This window comes from Bufo gargarizans, chromosome 6 (assembly GCF_014858855.1).
Source record: "Bufo gargarizans isolate SCDJY-AF-19 chromosome 6, ASM1485885v1, whole genome shotgun sequence".
Taxonomy (NCBI): Eukaryota; Metazoa; Chordata; class Amphibia; order Anura; family Bufonidae; genus Bufo; species Bufo gargarizans.
In genome coordinates, this window is record NC_058085.1 from 134,055,711 (window position 1) to 134,070,136 (window position 14,426).

General features: G+C 44.9%; 1 protein-coding gene across 11 annotated transcripts in view; it reads right to left on the bottom strand.

Annotated features, from left to right (window-relative positions):
* Positions 1–640: 640 nt before the first annotated feature.
* KAT7 (lysine acetyltransferase 7) overlaps positions 641–14,426 on the bottom strand; it is a 42,622-nt gene continuing 28,836 nt past the window's right edge. For 5 of the 11 annotated variants that reach the window (XM_044298751.1, XM_044298759.1, XM_044298754.1 and 2 more), the window contains exons 3-15: positions 13,446–13,622; positions 13,033–13,272; positions 12,208–12,290; positions 11,961–12,068; positions 11,386–11,484; positions 8,626–8,736; positions 7,825–8,016; positions 6,717–6,806; positions 6,444–6,584; positions 5,819–5,912; positions 5,588–5,734; positions 5,339–5,445; positions 641–3,106 (exon numbers count right to left, since the gene is read on the bottom strand). In XM_044298751.1, coding sequence (XP_044154686.1) covers positions 3,005–3,106; positions 5,339–5,445; positions 5,588–5,734; positions 5,819–5,912; positions 6,444–6,584; positions 6,717–6,806; positions 7,825–8,016; positions 8,626–8,736; positions 11,386–11,484; positions 11,961–12,068; positions 12,208–12,290; positions 13,033–13,272; positions 13,446–13,622 — 1,691 coding nt within the window. In that variant the 3' untranslated portion in view covers positions 641–3,004. The remainder of the gene's footprint in view (positions 3,107–5,338; positions 5,446–5,587; positions 5,735–5,818; positions 5,913–6,443; positions 6,585–6,716; positions 6,807–7,824; positions 8,017–8,625; positions 8,737–11,385; positions 11,485–11,960; positions 12,069–12,207; positions 12,291–13,032; positions 13,273–13,445; positions 13,623–14,426) is intronic. The other 6 variants (XM_044298755.1, XM_044298761.1, XM_044298762.1 and 3 more) reach the window with 3 other exon arrangements.

Here is a 14,426-nt window from a genome sequence, read left to right on the forward strand (position 1 = left end):
TGTGCGTTTTTCACGTAACGCAGGCCCTATAGAAATGAATGGGGTTGCGTGAAAATCGCATGCATCCGCAAGCAAGTGCGGATGCGGTGCGATTTTCACGCATGGGTTCTAGGTGACAGTCTATTCACTGTATTATTTTCCCTTATAACATGGTTATAAGGGAAAATAATAGCATTCTGAATACAGAATGCTTAGTATAATAGTGCTGGAAGGGTTAAAAATAATAAAAAAAAGTTAACTCACCTTCTCCTCTTGTTCGGGTAGATGCCGGTCTGTTCTTTAGCTGTGGGCTGAAGGACCTGTGGTGATGTCAGATCACATGCTCCATCACCATGGTGATGGACCATGTGATTGGAGCATGTGATCTGACGTCACCTCAGGTCATTCAGCCCACAGCTAAAGAACAGACCGGCATCTACCCGAACAAGAGGAGAAGGTGAGTTAACTTTTTTTATTATTTTTAACCCTTCCAGCACTATTATACTAAGCATTCTGTATTCAGAATGCTATTATTTTCCCTTATAACCATGTTATAAGGGAAAATAATACAATCTTCAGAACATCAATCCCAAGCCCGAACTTCTGTGAAGAAGTTCGGGTTTGGGTACCAAACATGCGCGATTTTTCTCACGCGAGTGCAAAACGCATGACAATGTTTTGCACTCGCGCAGAAAAATCGCGCATTTTCCCGCAACGCACCCGCCTCTTATCCGGGCAAAAAACATGACGCCCGTGTGAAAGAGGCCTTAACCTCCCAGTAGCACATATATTAGATGTGACCACCTAGGACAGGGATCAGCATCCTCCGGCTCTCCAGTCGTTCTGAAACTACAACTTCCAAAATGTACCGTTTACTTCAATGAGGGTTATAAGAACAGCCAAGCAAGTGCAAGCTGGGAGTTGTAGTTTCAGCACAGCTGGAGTGGCGGAGGTTCTGAGCCCTGGCCTAGCCTTGTACAAGTATGAGGGGCTTCTACTCCTTTGGACAGGCTGCAACGACAAGCTGCTTAGAAGTCCTCAGCTTGTTGGTACCCTCAACAGCCGGCTGTAATCTGTGGGGGGGGGTACCTGGTAGCAACTGTTCAATTCCCTGCAGCACCACCACAGGTAAAGTGAGGGATTACAGTTCTCAGTGAATTTAATGTACAGATGTGCTGGGTCGTCCAGATGGAGACTCTTTGTTCTCACCATCTACTTCAGGTAAAGGTTCTTTAAACATGCATGGGATTTAAAGCTCTGAGTCAGAAAAACTGACCGCTGAATAAAAGCACATTTTACCTGTATTGTTAGGGGACTTGCATTCCAGTTTGGTCGCTGCCCAGGGTCTTGCAGAAAGGGAAATAAGTTCCCATTCACACATGGCAGCTATAGAGAATCAGCTTTGAGACTACCACCCAGAATTGCAATGAAAAGTGTTCTTCTAGGGGGTGGCCTTCTCAAAGAAGATGTGTAATGTGTCACGGGAAACCTGGTCCGGTCAATGGTCTTCTGGAGAGGTTTTAAACCCATTTTCTTATTTCTTGAACAGTTTCCTTAAAAACATTGCAGCAAAGAACTTGTGCGAGATGGGGACCTGGGATTAACCCTGCACACTCTGGAATCTCTTACAATATCCCTAAACTGTGTTTATTCCTATATTTCTATTAGCAAGAGGAGAATTGCTAGACACGACCAGATGGTGGACCTTATAGGACAATAAACCATCCTGCATTATTATTTTTTTTGGCCCACAGTTTGTAACATTGCTAAAGGTACGTGTAGTACGGCGAGAGCTTTTTATTCTGGTGCCACAAGATCATGTGACGTGCGTCTCAGACCTGCACAGAGAATCCAGCTGGCACAGCAGACAATGTATTAGTCCGGTTTTCAGACTGCACTGACCCGCACCTATATCGAGAACGGAGGATATCGAGAACGGAGCACGCAAGGTGGTGGCTGGAGGACTCCGGTCCAGCCACCACCAAGCTGACTCCCCATAGAAGTGAATGGGAACGTACCACGCATGCGTGGCCCCAGCTCCCAATCATTTCTATGGGGCCGACGGAAATAGCCGAGCCAGCTATTTCTGCCGGCCCCATAGAAAATAGAGAGTGGCTGCCCATGCGCAGTGCGCCCTCCTTCACTTGCAGGGCTCGGTTCTCGATATAGGTTCGGGTCACAGCGGAGGGACCCAAACCTACAAGACAATGGGGGGCATAGCCTAGTGATATGCCCCCATTTTCCATGATGAGACAACCCCTTTAAGAACGATAAAAGTTGATGAGCATCCTGCTTGGCACATACAACCCGGTTGGATATTCCAGCATTGAGACTATACAGATATCTAGAGCTGCCGTTTTGATCAGTGTGTATACACTTCAGCAAAGTTATCCATTCACCTGTGCACCAGGAAAGTCCCAAGCGCACACATTAGGCATATCCATACGCCCGCCATTAACTAACACTCTTTTTGGCCTCAGTTGGGCTGGCATACATCAGCATACCAGTTTTTCCTGCTATATAAAATAGTCTGGCCTGCTGGGCTACATCTTACAGATGCCCCCAGTAAAAATAACAGACGTCTATGGTCAACGAAGCCTATACACTGGCATCTGTCAGGAAATTCTTCCGACTGTTACCTCACTGCAAAATGTAGGGTGGAAGCAGCCATACATATTTCACTACTCCGTCCAAGCTTTTTCCACATTCATGAAGCCCTAGACATTAAAATGACACTTGGTGGCTCAAACGTGTCATTAAGAGGACACTTTCTTTTATCTAAAGTGGAAGTGGATACAAATGCTCAGTAATCTTGTACATCCCATTACTGAATCACCCAACCATTTCATAAGCTGAATCGGCGGATACCGGTCTGATGAGGAAGGCTGGAGGTGACCCCATGGGTGGAGTGCAGTTTACCATGGGAAGAAGAGTTTGGCGGAGAAAACCTGTTGTAATTCCATATAAGAAACACAATAGGTGACTGAGGAGACTGCAGATTGTGGGTCTGGAATATTAAAAGGGTTCATGTTCCTTTGGGGGGTGTCCATTTCAGGCAGGTCGGATCCATCGTCTTATTGCTGTTGCTTCTTTTGGCTTCTTTTGCTGCCCATTCGTCAATCAAATCCTGAAGGGAAAAAAAAACAAACAAAAAACAGTAAGGCCAAGTTTACATCTGCGGCAAACTTCCAGACTCATCCCCATTGACTATAATGGGGCCAGTTGGGTTATTGGCATGGATTATCGGCATTCTGGTGGACAAAATATCAAGTATTTGTTTTTATTTTGTTTTTTGCTGAAATCCGATTGAGGCTCCTGCCAGAACCTTTAGCCACATATGTAAAGCAAGCAGGGGTTATCAAGACTCCTAAATAGCCCATCTGCCTAGCTAGGCAGGAAACATGACCAGAACAGGATGCTGAATAACTGGGGAGACGTTTACGAATGTGACACTAATCAATGGATGAATTTTTAGACATGGCAATTCTAGATGTGACCGCTACTAACTCTAAAATCTGCGAGACCTCCAGCTCTACTCCCCTCAACTATTACCATAGTATCAGTCCACAGAAGTCAAAGTTTCCAAGCTTTTTGAGGCTGAAGTGTTAGCTTTTGTTACTTTTTTATGTATGAAGAAAATAAATGCTACATTATAGAAGCTATCTGGTGGAAATGTTGACTTCCACTGTAACCTAACCCACTAATCAAGAATTTCATTTTATCCACATTACAATACATTGGGGAAGACCCAGGTAGCTTCTGAAGCCATAACACAGGTACTTTATCAACATGGTGCATTTTATCTACTATTGTTCTGATATAGTCTCAGCTTTTTATGACCTCTTACGGCAGGGAGGCATAGGTCTTACGGTACTTTCACACTAGAGTTTTTCTTTTCCGGTATTTAGTTCCGTCACAGAAGCTCAATACCGGAAAAAAAAAAACTGATCAGCTTTATCCTAATGCATTCTGAACAGAGAGCCTTCCGTTCAAGATGCATCAGTTCAGTCTCTTATGTTTTTTGGCCAGAGAAAATACCGCAGCATGCTGCAGCTTTCTCTCCGGCAAAAAACTCTGAACACTTGCCGGCATTCATTTCCATTGAAATGCATTAGTGCCGGATACAGCATTAAAATTTCCGTATTGACGGATCCGTTCTTCCTGGTAGAAAATAAAAAGGTTCACAGCAGCATGTCCGGTGTGACTATTTATTGGGACCCAAGAGTGTACACCCCAAAAGATACCACGTTTCGGCTATGCAATAGCCTTTATCAAGTATACTTGATAAAGGCTATTGCATATCTGAAACGTCGTATGGGACTGCTGTGGATCGGTGGTCCTATCGCGGCTGGTGCATTCCGGATTGGTCATGAGGTCCATTTGTGCCGCTTGCTGCTCTGCAATTGTCTTTTATCGCGGATCCGTTCTTCCTATCCACGCATGCGCAGACCTTTAGATTTAGAACAACCGAAAAGACGGATCCGGTATTGCAATGCATTTGTCAAACGGATCCGCATCCGGACCGTCTGACAAATGCATCGGTTTGCGTCCGGATTGCCAGATCCGGCAGGCAGTTCAGGCGATGGAACTGCCTGCCGGAATCCTCTGCCGCAAGTGTGAAAATACCCTTACTAAATCGACAGGCAGCAAGTCGCTGCCGTACACGATTTGTGATGTTGCTCACTACACCCCAGATACAGAGCACTGAGGAGTTGGGATACTGCATTTAAATACAAAGACCGAATGCAAGATACTAAGGGGGCCATTTATTAAGCTGAAATACGCCTATATTAAGCACATTTCAGGCACAGATTGCAACACAAGCTAGTAGCGCCGCAATCTGCAACTTCTCTCTGCTCATGCCAGGTCTAAAAAAAAGTTGGCTTGGTTTGGGCAGGGGACAGGCCAGTCTCATTTACCATTTTCTACGCCTGTTTCAGGAAGTGAGGAGAATCGTTCCCATTGTGGCCTGCTATTAGATGCCCCCCTGACGCCAGATGGTTTCATCCGCACGACCGGGAGATGCAGAGACGGCCATGCTGGAATCAGAAGCGACACGAGTGCCGCTGAGCGAGGTAAGTACAACCTCTGTGTGGGGCCCAGGCATGTGCATTAAAGGTCTTGGATAACCCTTTTATATTTAATGTGAATTTTGGTGGGGCTGATCTGCAGTTGTATCCACAGCATGACAAACTACGAATCTGTGGCACAAATCCAAGGGTCACATTTGGGATTTTGCCATAGACAGCACAGCAAACATATTGGAATTTTCCGACATGTCCTTTGGAGTGTGAACATGGCCGCACAGATCTATTTTATGTGCCTGATGCAGGAATAAATATTTCATATTTCATATTACCTGTCTCTTCAGTACAAGATGTTTTCCTTTCCAGTATTTCAGCATCTGTAAAGCCTGCAGGGTGCTTACAATATCAACAGGATTCACAGCGGTTTCCTGGCTAATTTCTGGGGGTATGGAATAAAAAATAAAAAAAAATACTGATTTTACTAAAAGTGACACGTTCTCAATAACTGGAAACGTCTGTTATGTAGTAACCTGGTGACAGTCTATGAAGGATACACAATAGTAGAGCCATAGATTTCCTACCTTTAATAGAGATTTCCTTGCCCTGGAAGGTGTTCAGGTATCGTAACAGAACTTCCTTCCAGTAACTACGGTAGCTTATTAGGCCAAGGTCAGAGAGCGGGCGTTCTGGAGAGCCCACCTTCTCCTCTACCTTGGATAGTAAGTAACCTGGAAGAAGACACACAGATTTAGTTCAAGGTACCCTAACAACTGTTAAAGGCCAGAAGGAAAACCTACAGCCCAGACACTTACTGAAATCTATGAGCATCTTCCCATATCCCTGTCTCATGTACTGTGGCATAGTCAGGATACATGACACGTTGTAGTTCAGGAAAGAATTCTTCTCCTGCAAAGCAAATACGATTTCATCATCCACATGAGCCATTTATGCAAAATAAAAAAAAAAATTATTATACGGGTACCTTGTAAAACACGTGTAGTCGTATGGTGGCTAGGTCTGAGGTAGAATAGAAAAGCCACTATGCCACAGCAGCAACAGTACAACTATGACCAGTGCCGAGGTGACTTTGTACACCAACTGTTAAAGGGTCTGTCAGGGATCGCTCTGCATTTCACATGGGTGGATATCACAAATTTTAATGGGCATCTTTTTGAAACCTGGGCAATTCCCTTTAAAATAAGCTCCCTGTTGAGGTCACCCTAAATGGTTTTCCAAGCAGGACACACATCCATAATTTATGTATACAGTAAATTTATAAGGTCAAGTCATCCTGGATGCAGTCACCATCATGTATGGGCACTGGAGTCTACAGACTAAGTGGTCATATGACGACTTACGGCACTCTATAATTTCCGCCAATATCTATTCACTGGTATGGAAGCAACCACGGTCAAAGAAACCGATTGGAAATCCTACCTTTGAGAAATAGCCTATGAGATGGCAGCCAGTGTTGTCTGCCTCCGTCATGACATAAAACAGAAAAGGCTCAACGTCGTAATAAAGGGTTTTGTGGTCTAAGAAGAGCTTGGCGAGGAGGCACAGGTTCTGGCAGTAGATCTGGAAGCAGAAACGTTACAGCAACATCTTTAATCATCCAGCAGTGATGAGATTTTAGTACTGCCGTTTCTCGTGACAGTGAGCGCCTAATGAGAGGCCTAAATGACAAAGTCGTTAAACTCCAATGCCAACCTTGTTCTTCTTGCCATCTACTTCAAAAACGGAGATGGATCCTTTGCGGTAGATCTCGTCTCCAGGAGGATGCTTCCACACACACTTCGCCTGCAGACAAAAGGAAGAACTGGCTAGGAGATGGAAGACCAGACTAAGATACCCTGACTGGCAGTCCATGAGGAAACCTCTTGCCCAAAAGCTTTCAAGTCTGAACTAAGCGTTTCATCTTATCTCAGTCATACAAAAAAAAAACACACACAATCAGATATTGATCTCTAGCATTATACATTACAATATTATTGGGGACGCCCCTCTATACGACAGAGTGGACTGCGTCTCTGGCAGATCTGGCCCATCCATATGTTATATGCACATTACCACATGAAATGTATGAGCCGCAGTAGCTTCCCCCAGCAATAACATGGAGGGATATTTTCAGCAGTTAGAAGGGTTGTGCAGCATTGGATAGGTCATCAAAATCCGACTCGTTGCATCCCCACCGGTCAGCTGTTTGAAGAGGAGGTGGCGCTTTTGCAAGCGCTACTTCCTCTTCAAGTTTATACTTTGCATCGTCTCGGCGGTGCAGTGTAATTACAAGTGCATGTTCCACTCATTTGAATGGCACATGCACTAATAATTAAACTGCACCATTGCTGCAAGCCAGACGATGCACAGGGTAATCTTGAAGACTAAGCAGCATGTGCAAGAGCGCCGCCGCCTCTTCAAGCAGCTGATCGGCAGCAGTGTCGGGAGTCAGACCCCCAATGATGACCTATCCAGTACATAAATATGTACTGGCTGCACAACCCCTATAACTTATTGCATCTCCTGGACACCCTATATATACTGCCTAGCCTGTCATGCGATATCAAATCCACTACTCAGCAAAACTGAACATTATTGATCAAAGACCTCCCTGAACCTCCATCGGAGACAATCAAACTTTGCTAAAAAAATAAATAAAACACACATGACCTAACAGGTCAACCCTTCAACTAACTTACATCATGTAATAAAGCATGGGTTAGTCCATAATGGAAAATTCCCATATGGCGACCAAGATTACCTTTCAGAACACGTTTGCTACACAAAAGGAATGCACAATGGGCATGCGATTCCTACTCACCATGTGTCTGCGCAGGATAGTTTGACTCTTCATGTACTTAAGACAGAACTCACACATGTACAGCCGTCCTAGCCGGGCATACTCCTCAGGATAAGGAGAGTGATACCAGGTGTCCAGCTCGTATCGGCCAAACACTATTGTCTTTATCATGTTGCTTCCTTCTGTGATTTGACCCTGTAACCGAAGTTTCTCCTACCAAAAAGGACATTATAAGAATAGACAGAATCCATGAGGAAAAAAAAATAAAATAATGAAAATCAGTAAAAGTCCACAAAATGCCTGCCATATAAGAAATCCATATGTGCAATGTGCACTAGATGACTAGAAACACGTCTTCATGGGAAAAAATATTTCCCCCATGGCCGGTCAGATTTGTGCCACTTTAAAGAGGACCTTTCACCTGGATATCCTTAATCTAAATATTATCCTAAGCGAACCGCAGCTCCTTCTCCCTGGCTAAGAGCAGGGCGCTCTTATTGGATGCGCTTGCAGCCAGGGAGAAGATAACCGTGCCCAGGAGAAATACAAGTCCACGACTAGTATAACCGAGTCGCCTCATTAGCATATGAGGCGCCAAAAGGTACGGGGACCACAGCGGATAAACTTTCAACTTTTTCTTTTTTTTTCTAAAGACAAAAGTACTAAGACATCACTGGGGGCCGCACTATAAGGTAGGATAATAATTAGATTAAGGATATCGAGGTGAAAGGTCCTCTTTAAAAGGTGGTAGCTGTATACATTAACATCTTATATTCAGACCCATCTCGTAAAATGTAAATCAGGATGCCTCAAGTTCCTTACCAAGTCCTCAGAAGCTCTGGCCTGGGCCCTTCGGAAAAGCTCAAGGTCATACTCGCTAGTAAGGTTCTCCAACAGCGGCTCCCTTGTGTTACCATAGGTCTGTCTATGTTCCTGCAAATATAGTGGCACTTGTTTGGACCAAACCAAATTCATAACAGATGGCGAGCCAATATGTACACATTACAGCCAATTCTATAGAATGCCTAAAGTATTCAGGCAAAGTATGAAACGCTTAATTTCACATATTTCCAAGGCATTCTATATATTGCCTAAAGGCAAACCAGACAAGTAGAAAATACTCCTTTCTAGAGCTTGTCACACAGCGACAGAGTTATAAAATCACCCAGCGCCTATAACTCTCTGCCAGCCGCCGTTCTCTTAAAATAAAGACTTAAAATGTGCCAATGAGCCTCTAGGTGCTATTAGGGCGTTGCTTCAGCACCTAGAGGCTCAGTCTATGCACCATTTGGCTCGTCCCAGATCCAGTTGATTGACTTTCAAGTTCTCCTCAGTGCACCGCAAATCCCACGCCGTCCCTTTTAGTATTCAAACCGTCAAATAGCTACAAGCTAATATCCTCTCTTGTCCCAGATAATAAAATATAACTTTTAAATAAATTAATTAAAATAGTATAAAACAAACCTATTAGACTATTATAAGTATGAAAAAAACTAGCTGATACTCATTATTGGTGCTATATATCTGCGTAATTGTACACCGTAGTTTCTAGATGGTGGCTGGGAGTGCACTTCCCCACACCACCACTCTGATTGTGGTGCACACTGCACACACCATCCACTCCTAAACATGCACGTATATGAGGATATTTCCTATCACTTTAGAGCACGTTTCCATAAGAGATCAGCAACTAAAACCCAAGTCTGCCCCCCAACATGTTTCACCAGTTAGTCTGGCTTCATCAGGGGTTTGGGCAGCATCGAGAGCGGAACGCCACAAATGGAGTATAAATTACCTTTGTGATGTGAGAATTGCTGGATGTCATTAAAGTGGGTGTCGGTTGCCTGGAGGTTTATCGAATTACAACTCTTGACTCTCTCCCAGCCACCCTCTAGAAACAACGTTGTACAATTATGCAGATATATAGCGCCAATAATGAGTATCAGCTAGTCTTAACCCACAACATTTTGCTCACCTCTAATAGTCTAATAGGTTTATACTATTTTAATCAATTTATTAAGTTATATTTTAATATCTGGGACAAGAGGATATTAGCTTGTAGCTATTTGATTGTTTATTGTTAATCCTTTCCCAGATAGGGTCTAATTTTTATTTTTTTTTGCAGTTTAGTATTCGGCGCAGGCGCAGTGAGTGAAGGAGGCGCTCCTGCTGCTGGCTTCCTCACTGCGCCTGCGCCGAAGAAAGGAAGCCGGCAGCAGGAGCGCGTCCTTCACTCACTGCGCCGAATACTAAAAAGGGATGGCGCGGGAATTACGGGACACTGGGGAGAACTCGAAAGTCAATCAACTGGACCTGGGCGTGCCAAAGGGTGCGTAGACCGAGCCTCTAGGTGCTAAAGCAACGCCCTAATAGCACCTAGAGCTTCATTAGCATATTTTAAAAGTCTTTATTTTAAGAGAACGGCGGCAGGCAGAGAGTTATAAAGCATACTGTTATGTACTGCTGAGATTAGCACATCTCTAATGTCAGTCAGCTACATAATGTTATTTCTCATGACAGAAACCCTTCAATACTGATGACCAATGATGGCAAGTTCGCAGTGTTCGCCCGTGAACACATGCGGGCTGCCTTATTAACTGACAAGTGCGGCGACGAACAGGCAAGTCCTTGCCTGTGCACGAGTCGGTATGAAACAAATGCGGTCACCGGGAGCAGGCAGTTCCGAGAACAGCCTCCGGGGGCCTTCATCGGGCTGTTCTCTGAACTGCCTGCCCCCGGTGACCGCATTTGTTTCAGACCGGCTCGCGCACAGGTAAGGACTTAACTGACAGGCCCGGCGATGCACAGGTAAGATTGCAGCCCGCATGTGTTCGCGGGCAAACTGGCCATCACTGCTGATGACTAATCCTCTGGATAGGTCATCAGTATCTGATCAGTGGGGATCTGACACCCGGGACCCCTGCCAATCAGCTGTTTGAGAAGGCACCAGCGCTCCTGTGAGCACTGCAGCGTTCTCAGAGCGCCTTACATAGTATTGCGGCTGTGCTTAGTATCGGTCTTCAGTTTTAAAATCTTTTAAGTGCAATTCAAAATGCCATTCAAGCCTTCCTTTTTGCAACAAGTGAGGACAATACTGGTCTCTTTCTCTTGCTTTTCAGTACAAAGTTCTGTCCTGATTTTTTACAACATTAAGTGTAGTTTATTTTGCATCTCTTTCTATCATGTTTTCGCATCAATAAAGGCTTAACATTTTATAACTTAAATAAATTTCATAATTTGCCTAAACAGTACTCGTCAGTCTATTTATTGCTTAGGCTTTATACACAATGCCTAGGGCAGTGATGGCTAACCTCCGGCACTCCAGCTGTGGTGAAACTACGACTCCTAGCATGCTCCAACCATTTCTATGGAGTTCTGAGAACAGCCAAGCAAGTGTACATCTTGGGGGTCATAGTTTTTCCACAGCTGGAGTGCCGGAGGTTAGCCATCACAGGCCTAGGCAAAGTATATGAAATGTCTGTTATTTCAGACCTTTATATACTTTGCCTAGGCCTGTGATGGCCATGCCTAAATACTTTAGGTAGTCTATAGAATTGCTAGCCATTGTATTTCATACATTACCATATACTTCTCCTTCTGTTCTTTGGTTAAGCCGGAGTTGCGCTTCTTTCTCATTTCAGTGACTTTCTCTTTGTATCGGAGCTGACGTTCAGTGGGAGCCTGTAAAGACAGACAAGAATTAACGTCACGCCTATGACCTACTAGTCCAACACAACCACAAGCGATAGTGCACAAGTAAAGTCATTCTAACAATACAAGCTAGGAAGACGGAGACTGTTCTCTGTCACTCAATACAACGTATTGGGGGCCAGATTTACATGGGATATAGTATGCCCAATGGCATAGATAGGTTTAGAGAAGGACCTGCCGGACTGAGATCACCTAGTCACTGTATATAAAATATATTGGCCGAGAGTCTCAGATCTTATCACATCAGAATGAGGGCTTAGTCCATACATAATGTTAGTATCTATTGGGATATAGTGTGCCCAGAACTGAATCCCATGCGATCAATAGTGGAGAACGTCATGAGCGCCCAGGCTTTACAAGAGGCACAAACAGCATCTCTTGTATAAGGACTGCATAAATTATTTCTGGACATAATTAAATGTATAAAGAAAGTATGACAGTCTGACCTGGTGCCGCGTGGCATGCCTGTTATTCTCATCCTGCCTGTGGGAAAGCATTCGGTCTTCCACCTGTTTGTCACGACTCTGTCCTCTTACCTGAAATTCATCACAATTCTGTAAATGTAAGCAATCATGGATGGGTCAGGTCAGCCTTCTTCAGGAATACAAACACACATACAACAAGACGACAAACCCCTTCACGTTGCACAATGTGCTGTGAGTAATGGGGTGCTGAATACAATAAAAGGGTTACCTTGCATTCGTCTGCAGACAGATTGTGGTATAGAGGGCAGCCAGAGATTGAAAAGTGCCTCTCGTGTTTTCCAGTGAGGTGTCCTATTAAAGAAACACAGACAAGACATGGATTACATCGTCCTTATGCTTATTGCCATTTCCCAAGTGTAATAAGTGCATAATGAAAAGATATGCAACTTTAAAATATACTTTGTTTTAATTACTCAACACTTTCAAGATTCCTGCTTGCTGTCAGCAAATAAAACCACTAAGGTTGTCCGGTATAAATGAAACTGCAGGGTCAGGCAGGACTTAATAAAAAATGTTTAAAGGAGTTTTCCAAGATATTTTAACCAATGTCTGATTGATAGGGGGTCTGAGAAGGCACCGGCTCTCGCAGCAGCACCACGGTCATCTTGCAGCTTTGCCTAGGCTATGCAACGTCACATTCATTGGTAACATGGCCTAGGTGCTGCTCAGACCCAGAAGTGAATGGGGATAAGCTGCAATACCAAGCACAACTGCTATACAATGTACGGCACTGTGCTTGGTGAGCCTGAGAGAAGACCGAGACACTACTGGGACTGCTGCTACCTTCTCAAACAGCTGATCAGCAGGGCTCCCGGGTGTCAGACCCCCACTGACCAGATACCAATGACCTATCCAGAATAAAAAACGGTTCCCCATCAGTTCATGTCCAGCAGGGTACGTGGTGATGGTACACATGAGTGTCTTTGCCCCCGAAGTTGCATTTCCACCGGACAAGTGTGGTCACAACACAGCTATCGGACTGGTCTTAGAACTGGCATTCATATCATTGATGCAAACAAGCATAAGACGTTACCTAGAGAGTTGCAGCCAGGGGTGGGACACTTCATATTGAAATTGTAGCTTTCATGGAACCGCCTTCGTTTAGGTCTGTGCGACAGGTCACTGCCAGAGTCCTTCATGGACATGTCCTTTGCAATGCTCTCGTCATGAGATACATTGGGGCTTGAAATGTCTATGTCAGATTCTGATGATGGTGCGTTTCCGGTAGGAGTGCGAGGAGGGGATTCGTCATGATCCCCAGCATTTTTGGCATCTACGGCAGACAGAAGAAATGGTTTAGTACCCGTCAGCAGTTCCATTTGGCAGAAAGCACACAAAGAAGAGTCTACTCTACAGGGTCACAGCTAAACAGACAGCCAGCGTGCATCTACCATGACGTGAGAGCGCGCGTCCGGCAGTAGTGGAAGCTCGGCTGCACCCCCGTACCTCTGTCACAAAAGTCCAGAGCCTGCTCGGTTTCCGATCCCGATGAGCGGGTCTGTCGGAGCGGGTATTTTTTCGGACTCACGGGGGTGGGCTGCTGCTGGCTGCGGGTCACCCTCCGAGTGGAGTAGGCCGGCTCCTCTGCACCAAACGATTGCAGATTGCCAACCGGACTGGAATCTGGTTTAATACAAACCACAATTTCACTTGCCGACATGGTCAACCTTTTCGTGACCTGCCCTGTGACTGCAGCTTCCTAACCATGGCTACATGGCATAAGGAAACATAACCACCTGCCTACCTGACACAAGAAGAGGACTGTGTCCAGGGGATGGGCAACGTCTGGACACATGCCTCAAAACTAAGGCAAAAGTACCGGCTGTCCGGCCGAACGCTGCCCATGCCTGGCCTAAATACTGAGGATCGAAAGCAAATGCTACTGGAAGCTCTTACTAGATTTACCATCTGGATGCACACAGACCAGCTCTAAAAACCAAAAGGTGCTGACACTAAACAGACTTCTCAAAACTGCTGCAAAGGAGAAGTGACGAGGTTGACAATTACAACCAGACAGATTTCAGAAGTGAAAGAAGCAACCTTACTGGTCGTTATAGACATTGGCTCCACTTTTCCTCATGTGTTCAGTAGCGCCACCTTCTGTACACAGATGTCACCATTTCAGACCTGGTCTGTGTGCAGCCGCTGCCTGTACAACTAATATACCGACCCCTGTATGTAGTCCTGCGGCAGGTTAGAAAGCTGGTAGCAAAAAGCACAGCTAAAGCAAAGACTGACACGCAGTGTGGAGTATGGATGGGGGGGCGTCAGATGCGTTTCCATCCTGAAACATCCATCTGATGATAGACATGCAATGACAAGGGAACAATACAGATCTGTGGCAATAGATGCAACCTATTAATACAAGTTCCGGTCTCTGACATTGTGAGGCCACACTCCCTTGTCACTATAGCCTTTTCCACAGAC